The following is a 10,500-nucleotide window of genomic DNA, read 5'->3' as shown; positions in this document are numbered from 1 at the left end:
CACACACACACACACACACACACACACACACACACACAGACTCCCCATAGCCCTCCTCATCACATCAGTCCATTCATCCTTCCCACACACAATTTGTCTATTCCAGATCATCCTCTCATGTCTCCTGCTGTACAGTAAGTTTTACTTACAAGCCCACCACTGCCGAGACACCCATCACTTCCACAGGCCATAGTGTAAAAACACTTAATGGGAATCCTGATAATTATCCTAATGACAACAATGAGTACAATGACAAAAATGGAGACTAGTGGCTCTGAAAAGATAATGAAATGGGAAATGGTGACTGAGCAAACTAATGAAAAAAGAGAGCTCAATAAATTAAAAACTGTATTTTTCTCTGTATTTCTTTTTTTGGAAAATAAACATTTCATTGTTGTTGGTCATTGTAATACCATGTTCTGTCATGGCATTACATCTATCAACTCTAGATGGCGTAGGCTGGGTCCTTAATGCAACCTGCTGACAATTAAATTGTTAACTACACGGCACAAGCTGATTGGTTCCTGTTGCATCTGCAGCCAATAAGCTTGCTGCTCAACATTTAAATAGTTGGTCAGTGTTTGTTGTAGCAGTTTACAGTGCTTTTAAAGTTCCTCTGAAACCCTCCACCTTCCCCAGCTCCACCTGTATTCGATCTACTATGGGTAATGTCATATATGCTATTTGTGTTGGGTTTATGGGGACTTTCGATAGATAAAATAATTTTTATACTGTAAACATTTTATATTATACCCCCTAGCCCTAAACCCACCCCTAAACACAACCTTCACTGAAATCTAGAAATAAAAAAATCTGGTATTGTACTATGTGTAAGGAATACCTGAACCACACATATGTATACAACATGTAAATACAATGACTATAATTAAACAAACAAAAAAAGTTGCCTTAAGGAGCCAAATTTTATGTGAAAAAAAAAAAAAAAAAAAAAAAAAAAACCTTGATAAAGTAATGAAATTTTACTTTTTATTAAATAAATGTATCTTTCTTTATGGATGATTATCTTAGTGGAAAACAAGACAAAAATACTGATTAACAAAGTGATTTTTTTGCAGTGTAATAAAAGACTAGAAGGAAGAGAGAGAGATGGATGGAGAAAAAGACTTGAGCAGCACAAGCAGATAGTTGAGACCACCATGCCTGTGTGTGACGTGTACATTTATAGACCACATGTTCTCTTAGTTGCCTGTCTGTCTGCTCTGTACATTAGGGACGGTTCGCTTCACTTTTAGCTCAATCAAACACTCCTCTCAACCACAGATTTGTATGGTGATAGACATACTTCAGGAGATTTGCACAGTCTGGAAGTCTGGAGGAATGGTTGCTTTTTAAAAGCCTAAAATTACAAGGCAGAAAACACAGGGAAAGTTTGTGTGTGTGACACTGAGAAGGAGAGATCCTTCAATATTTCTAAGGAGAATGGCTGTGTAGGAAAAATGCTCTTGATGCATTTCAGTTGATAGAAACACACAAGAAAATAGAAGTTTTCCTTCACCCTAAAATGGCGATGGAAACCCAGGTGTATTTTGTGGAAATAAAAAAAGAAGTTGGGAATGAATAGACCACAACAATGCTCTCTAACTAGCGGTCTAATGTACCACACATGAATGCATTCACTACATTCATAGTCCAAACAAATGTTCTTCTCACATGACAGGCATGTTATTAGAGCCTAATTCGGCAGGGTCTGTTTTGGCACAATGAATCAGCTCTGCTATGCTAACTGATTGAAAGCTAAGCAGATATGGGGAAATAAGCAGACTTGCATTTTAAAGTGCAAGTGATCACTATTTTCTAACAGTTTGTTGATACCAAAAAGAAAACATATTTTGGTACAGTCAACATGAATATCCTAATACGTGCTCCAGTCCGTTTTTCATTCATTAATGGTTATTCCAAAGGGGAAAAAAGTTTGTCTTTGTCATCAAAATTAAAGAAACTTGAAAATATGCTCTTCCTCTGAAACCGTGCTGTCGTCACTTAGGTCACACAGAATATTTGGTTAATGTTAACCAAAAGCCAAATACACTCAACTGTTTAGGCATTGTTTTCGGTCTGGCTAGATTCTGGTATGTAATTTTAAAGGGGTGGTTGATTATGATTTTGCTTTTTCTAACTTTAGTTAGTGTGTAATGTTGCTGTTTGAGCATAAACAACATCTGCAAAGTTACAACGCTCAAAGTTCAAAGCAAATGAAGATATTTGCTTTTAAAGAAATCATTTTTTAAGGAATACAGCAAACAGCTGGTAGGGACTACACGACATTCCTCCCGGGTTAGTGACATAACTAACCCTAAAATTTACATAAACCCATCCCCGGGAACACGCAGTCCATGTAGAGAAGAGGAAGAGTTATTGTAGTACAGCACATTTGTGAGTCTGCTCAAGCTGTCGCATCCATTTTTTTTTTCTTTTGCACATTTATAGCAATACATTGTGTAACACAAATGCAATAGCATGTCACTCAGTAGGCATCTTACAACAGTTCCCACACGAGCAATTTATAGATTATCATGACAGAATATGCTAACTGAAGATAGTTTACTACTCCACATCAGCAACATGTCACTTCTTCTTGAGTCTCTCCATCATTGTCCGACTCCAGATTAAACATAAAAGGCAGAACAGTTTCTGATATTTTAGTGCTTGTCTGCGTGAGGTAATCGGAGCTGCTAACACACAAGCTCTTGTAGCTCTGCCCTCTGTGCCGGGAGCAGCAGCTCATTTGCATTTAAAGGGACACATGAAACAACGTTCTTTTGTCTTCCAGACAAAATTCTGTGGGGTATTTTGAGCTAAAACTTAACATACACACTCTGGGGACAACAGAGACTTATTATACATATTGTAAAAAGGGGCATTATACCACCCCTTTAAACATGTTTTAGACAAACCCTGTTACAAACAATGTTTTTTTGTTGAAGAGCTAAATTACATACATTTTCAGATTTTCTGAAAATAATCATAGGCTAATTTAAAAATTGTATAATTTTTTTTCCCATTCAAATGAAATGATGTTAAAATCACCTGAATTAGGGACTTGTGTTTTATATGGATAATGTTGCTGAAAACAACTGTTGAGACATCATTAAAAGAAATGCTTCCTTTATTGCATCTTCTGATAATGAGTAATGATCTTTTTTCTCAGGCCCTCATTTCAAAAATAACATACAGACTTTTAAGTCAACAAAGTTTAATCCATCCAAAAATACGCATGCCTTAGACCAGAGGTTGTCAGCTCAGGATTCAGATGAGAGCGCAGAAGATTTCAAAAACTGTGTCAATGTAACAATCCAGCTTATGGGTTTGTCTCAGAATTTCACTAAACGCACTAAAAGAATTATGGAACCTAAAAAATGCACTCTAAAAAAAGTTGAGAATACCTGCCTTTGAAAAACTTTATGGATACCTTTACCAAAAAATAAGTATACTTCAAGTTAATTTTAAGTATACTTAAGTAATGTTCAAGTATATTTTTAAGTATACTTAATGTAGTATACTAATATCAATGTACCAGAAGTATACTTTTAAGTTTAAGTGTAACTGTAAACTTTGCGTGTACAACTAGTTTCCAACTGTTTTTCGTTGTACTGCAACAAGTGAACCAACATGGTTTACCAGTTAAGTATTGTAGCTATTTTTTTAGTTTATGATAGTACACTTTGAAGTAAAATACTAGTTTAGTATAGTTTTCTTTAAGTGAACTTAACATCATAATTATTTATTTATTTATTTATTGTTTGCACTTTAAAGATATCCTATTTAGGTATTCATTTTTATACTTGTAATATACCTTAACTCCACTTTAAGTAGATTTGAAGTATATTCCTGTACACTACCAGTGGACTAAACAAAAATTCTCAATCTCAAAATTAGAAACATATCATTTTTTACAAACACTTAAGTTTATAAGACAATATGCAAAACTATGTGAAAGAAAAGTATTTAATAAGCTACTCAATCAAAAGAGTAAACACAAGCCATGTATACTTTGAATACTTAATTATACCTTGATCTAAAGATGCAAGTATAGGCCAAATATACTTTTCTGTCAGTATAAGTCAAGTATAGGCCCAGTTAAGTGTAATTTTAAGTATACTTCTGAGAAGTACATCAAAAGTAGACTAAAAGTATACTTTCTTGTTTTTATTTCAAAAGAACTAAAATAATTAACTTATTTTTTGTAAGGGTTTTAAATTTCAACTCATTTGACTTTGCAAGGCCAAATTCAGCAGCAGTGCTACACAAAAATGTGGCCACAGCGAGATGGACAAGTGAAAGCAATGATGTTGCACTTTTTAGCATGTGACCCCAAATGTGACATCTCATTCCAGGACTGGTCAAGAAAGTGGACTCTTCTGTAAGTATCTGAGGTTTGCAATCTCTCTGGTGTCTTGGAGAATCACGTTACAAAGTAACTTAGAGAATGTCTGGCGTGAGGAGCGCTCAGCACACTGCACCCTTTGTGCTCCTCTCGCAGGTGCAACAGCTGAGAGAAGAACAGCTGTGACTGACCAGCCACAAAGTCCATAGCAAGACTCTCCCTCGTGCTCAAAATAACAAAATAAGGACTTTCCTAACTGTTGTGGACTGTGTGAAGTCTTATTTAGAAAGTCGTTAAAGCCACATCAAAAAAGCCACATGGATTCAGAATGGTTAGGTTAAATCGTCCCGTGGTGTTGCAAGAACACAAGCATTTACAGTTCATCTTGCTGCCATTTAATGTGCTAAATTTCAATAACACTATGTTTAAATTAGAGAAACGTCACTAAGTCACATCTGTTTCCTATTGATTTAGAGTGAACAAGTCTTTTCTGCCATTTACGCTGAATTAAATGGATCCTGATGCAGATCATCTGATGCTTGGAGGAGATTTTGACTTTTTGAAATGTAAATATGGACATTTTAGATGCTAAAATGTTTCAGCAGCATAAATTAATAGATTTCAAAGATATGAAAGACATATTTTGACCACATGAAATGTGACCAGTACAAAGTAAGAACTTGTTCTTGGGTTTCCTTTATTCATTTAATAGGCTCTTGGTCTATCAGTACATCTGGTATGGGTCTACACAAGACTCACAGGTCTCTAACACAAACATCTTAAGCCTACACCTTACCAGAACCATTCACATTTTTTTACCCTCAGAACCACATTCACGTCAAACACAGATTTGCAATGACGCATCCAGGTGCTTTCGCGAGGCCAATGTCAATAACCTAAAAGAGACAGCTGTTTCTATAGCCACTGCTGAGGATCGATTCACCCATGAGAAGCTCAATGTCTGAGACTCAACACATTGCCGTCCAGACTGACCAGAGAAAAATACATTTCAAAGAATTCTCTGTACGCCCAATGGCGCACTAGCAATTTTTTTTTTATGCGTGGAAACACTTTAACTCAGCATTGACTAGATTGTGAAGTTCACCACAAATAGCTTCACTTTTGTCCCGCTGCTGTTGTTCCACAATCCCAAACATGTGTGACAGAAGCGTGCCATGTGATTGCAGACCTCTCCCAATCCTCACACAGACAGCTGCCGTTCTGATGAAAGTGCACATACATACCCCTCTGAGCCATTTAAACTTTAAAGATCCTCCAGAGGAGGTTGTGAGCATGTGAGAGTTCCTTCTTCACTCTCTCGGTCGTTTCTCCAAAAGACCTGGTGGTTTAAAACAAACAGACAAGTTGTCGACAAATCCTTTAATTTGGGTCACAATGGGAGCGTTTATTGCCAAGATGTTGCTGCCCACCATCAGCAGTTTGGTGTTCCTGCCTGCCGCCAGTGTGGCCGCCAAGAGGGGCTTCCACATGGAGGCCATGGTCTATTTCTTCACAATGTTCTTCATAGCGGTAAGATAATGGGTGCTTTTATTGATGTGTAATGAAAAACAGCATTTTCTTTATTCATTTGAAAGATGTGTGGAGAAATGTACACTACTAAGAGATTTCAGTATCTTCAGCTTGTGTATCTGTCATTAGTAATGATGTACTTGTGCTTAAAGGGATAGTTCACCCAAAAGTGAAATTTGTCATAATTTACTCACCCTCAAGTTGTTCCAAACCTGTCTGAATTTCTTTCTTCCGCTGAACACAAAGGAAGATATTTTGAAGAATATGGGTAACCAAAAAGTTTATGGGCCCCATTGAAAAATACTATGGACATCAATCTGGCCCATATTCCGACATTCTTCAAAATATATTCTTTTGAGTTCAGCAGAAAAAAGAAAGTCATACAGGTTTGGAACAACTTGAGGGCGAGTAAATTATGACAGAACTTACATTTTTTGGGTGAACAAACTCTTTAAGGGGCCCTCCACACAGAACACGGTCTTACATTTGAAAACGTCAAAAACAGCGCAAAATAAATGGTAGAAAATAATGTGTTTTTAAAGTTGACACACTGTCTTAATGTGGTGCTTGTGCGTGACGCGGCGCAATGGTGAATCTAACTTTACATAGAAAAACAACATTAAAAATGCAAAAAAAAAAAAACTACATAGAAATGACAGGTATGATATTTTCATTTCAATTAAAGCACATTTTTGGTATATTATTTATTTTACCTTGACATGTCATCCAAACAAGATGCAGAAAAAGTTGTGAGAAGTGGTGCAATGGTCAAACATGGATCTAACTTTAGGTAGAAAAACAATTGAAAAGGATCATATTGGAATGTAATAACACTTTCTTTGTGACATGGCCCTGAATTCTCAATGCATTACAAAAACAACCAATGAAGTAAAGTTTACAAAACTCAAGCTACTTCAGTTGGCCTAATCTGAATCACAACTAGAGGCATCTCTGACTACGGCCATAAAAAAAGGGCTTGTTCATAAATTTTTTCAGACAAGAACACGGAAAGTTTCATCTAATCTATTCTAGAGCCTTTTAAATTTACATTTATGTTCTCAGCAGATACCTCTCTATCAAGGTGACTTAGCAGTCATGTGTTTTCTCCATCTGTTCTCAGATTTACCATGCGTGTGATGGTCCGGGCTTGTCCATTCTCTGTATCATGAAGTACGAGATTCTGGAGTACTTCAGCGTGTATGGCACAGCTATCTCCATGTGGGTCACACTCCTAGGTGAGCAAATAATAATAGCATCTCCAAATCCTAATGGTGAGCAAATCTCAATAATGTTCTGTAAAGGTATAAATCTTTTTATAATAAAGTACACGTGCACTCCCACGGGTCAAATAGTCAAACAAAGTGATTTAAAATACTATTTTTCGTGAGAAGTGTGACAAGTGTTTATAGCTTGCATTCCGGTGTGTCATGTAAAGAATATGTGTCCATTTGCTCTCATCCAGCACTGGGAGATTTCGATGAACCCAAGCGCTCTTCGCTCACCATGTTTGGTGTGTTGACTTCGGCTGTGAGGATCTACCAGGACCGCTGGGGCTACGGCATCTACTCCGGCCCCATTGGAACAGCTGTCTTCATGATAACAGTCAAATGGGTGAGTTTGAGACACATCAGATGCAGTGCTTTTAAGGCTACGTTTACATTAATCCACATGCATTTTCAAGCGTTTTTCAAACATTTCTCGTTCACACTGAAACTTCGGAAAACGCTTAAATCTTCTTTCTAAAACGTAATAAAAGCCCTCTGAGATGATACAGAGAGGCCAGACATTATACAGTTCTCATGCTGTCTTCTGGCTCGATTATTTTATTAGCAAAATATCCCACCAATTACTGGCGTGTCCAGGTCACACTTTCCATTCAATGTATGGTTTAAACACTTCAGCGTTTTGCCACAAGACAGCAATTGCGAGTATATTTTCTGTCATCATTGCAGGAATGTAATATGAAGACATGTACAAAGAACAAACATTTATCTTTAGCAGCACTGTGCAAGTGAAAAGAACATAGCTGGTTCATGCCGGTATAAACATCGATATCTATAGACCTAATGTAGCCCCGCCCCTTTTCAGCGCTGCGCGCGTTGTGTTCTGTCTTCCGGTTTGTATTTCCACAGCATGAAGGTAAGATCGTACGGATTTATGAATGAACCACTCATTTTAAAAATCTTCCCGGTCTACTGACATATGTTATGACATCCGCTTCAAACATTACACTCATAACTTTCGTTAACTCTACAATAAGTAAATACAATTACTCTTTGACAGCAATGCCATAGAAATATACAGAGCTACCACAAAAACTAAAGTTCAAAGACAAAATTCTAAAGATGGCTGCGCGGTTGTTTCTCTGGTGCATAAGGTGGTCTATAGGTGCAATATGCGTCACATGACTAAACCAACACTATCTCATGACCAATTCGTAAACAATGTAAACAAGCGAGTAAAAGGTGTCTAATTTGTCTAAACCCCAGTGAAGGTTTAGGGGCGGGGTCAGGGGTAGGTCATTCGTACAAATTCATACAAATTGGGCAACTCGTAAAATAATGAACGATTTAGCAAAAATCGCACCAATTCATTCGAGTTAGGTTGTATGAATTCGTACAAATTAGCCACCTCGTAAAATTTGTACGAATTGCCAAGAGATCGGGTTGGACTAAACATGCATCATCGGTTTGGAATTCTTCTGATTTCACAGTCCACACTACAGTGCAAAAACAGTGTTTACAAATGTATTTAATTTGGAGTGTGTCTTCAAAAAGAGGGAAAAAACGCCATCTCAATGTGAACGGAACATTGAGAAACATATTTGTTTTCAAATGCATCAGATTAATGTAGCCATAAGAGCGGAGCTCAAATAAGCTTGATGAGGAATTGTATTTTGCTCATATTGACAACATGGAAACTCTAGATTTTATTATCAACCGCAAATGCTTTCGCAAGGTTTTACAATATTGTTTTTTCATTGTTCCAGTTACAGAAAATGAAGGAAAAGAAAGGCCTTTATCCAGACAAAAGTGTTTACACTCAACAAGTGGGGCCAGGGTTCTGCTTCGGTGCTCTTGCTTTGATGCTTCGCTTCTATTTTGAGGTAAAAATATGATGCAGCTCTTAAACAGCTATTGCAACTGGAGGAACACATTACACAATTTGTTAGAAAAGCATGTTTGCGTAACTGCGGTAATGACTTGCTCATTTACTCCTGCAGGAGTGGGAATATGCTTATGTCCACAGTTTCTACCACGTGTCACTGGCTGTGTCCTTCATTCTGCTGCTGCCCAAGAAGAACCGCTACGCCGGGACGGGACGCAATGCTGCCAAACTTAAATGCTACACCCTCTGCTGCTGTGTATGATGCATCTTTTTATCAGAGCAAAGCTGTAGAGGTGCTTTCCTTACACTGAAAGCCTCTTTAAGATGACAAACAGTCTCATAGTGAGCATTTAATGGGACTGTTCACTCAAAACTAAGAATTCTGTCATCATTAATTCTCACTCACATTGTTCCAAAAACTTTCTTTCTTCTGTGGAAATGTATAATGTATTCATAACACTTTGATTAGAGCGAATGTGAACTTGATCCTTCGAGAAACAGACCATGTAAGTCGTCATTCACCAAAAGTCAAAAAGAGTTCATGAGAGCTCATTAGAGAAATAACAATGTCTGATTTAAGAGAAACATTCTTTTGAGTCAGATCTTTTCAATGACTCAGTTGATTCAGTGCACAAAACTTGTCTGTGTTCTCAATGATTCATTATGGGAGGGGGACATTATCAGTGTATGATGACTTAATGGTAACACTTTATTTTAATGTGACGTAGTTACTACATGTACTTACAATAGTAAGTAACTAACCCTAATGACTTATGAAACCCTACAGTCATTTTTAATTGTACTGAAGGGGTACAATAAGGGTTGGGTTTAGGGTAGGTTTTGTTGCTATAATTACCATACAATAAGTATGTTTTTGATTCTATAATTTATTGTTTTTTTAATAGCTTTTATTTAATACTGCATAAAATTCAAAAGCAATGTAATTTAGCCTTACAAACAACTCCTAAAGCATAAAATAAATGTACTCGAAAAGATCATTTCAGTCAATAGCATTCACACTTTTTTCTTTGAGGGAGGCATAATTTGAAGAGACGTTGTTTGTAGTGCTGCAGAACGTCGACAGACTCTCACAAAAAAGGTTTTCATATCACTTCAGACGACTTGGAATATAGTGTTTGTTGAATGGACCATTTTTATGATACTTCTATGTTCCTTTTGAGTCCTATTTATGCTTAAAAGCCTCAGTCCTCGTTCATTGCAATTTGAGCTACTGTACCATGTTAATTCTTTCTTCACAGAAGAAAGTAAGTCATACAGGTTTGGAACAACATGAGGGAAATTAAATGATGACAGAATTGTCATTTTTGGGTGAATTTTACCTTGAATTTCCCAGAGATTGTCCCTCATGTTAATCACACTCCTTTTCTCAATGGCAGACATCACAACCTCAGATGAAGGAAAAAGCAAGGACTATCTGGACTACTCCTCAAAAACCCTGGATGCGGACATGTGGTCCTGGCCTGCCATTAGACAAATCCCGGCCACGCACCATGTAA

At 37.1% G+C, this 10,500-nt stretch overlaps 1 protein-coding gene across 1 annotated transcript; it reads left to right on the top strand.

The window, feature by feature from the left end:
* Positions 1 to 5,740: 5,740 nt before the first annotated feature.
* mymk (myomaker, myoblast fusion factor) lies at positions 5,741 to 10,500 on the top strand (the record flags this gene model as incomplete). The annotated part of the gene is made up of 6 exons (XM_081366938.1): positions 5,741 to 5,875; positions 6,996 to 7,110; positions 7,338 to 7,486; positions 8,865 to 8,981; positions 9,099 to 9,239; positions 10,381 to 10,500. 6 exons carry the CDS (start codon positions 5,741 to 5,743, stop codon positions 10,498 to 10,500), a joined length of 777 nt encoding a protein of 258 aa, XP_081223064.1.

The sequence above is a fragment of the Scardinius erythrophthalmus genome, assembly GCF_964197995.2.
Source record: "Scardinius erythrophthalmus genome assembly, chromosome: 5".
Classification (NCBI taxonomy): Eukaryota; Metazoa; Chordata; class Actinopteri; order Cypriniformes; family Leuciscidae; genus Scardinius; species Scardinius erythrophthalmus.
Note: the sequence above shows the minus strand (reverse complement) of the source record. Positions and strands in the feature narration are given on the sequence as shown.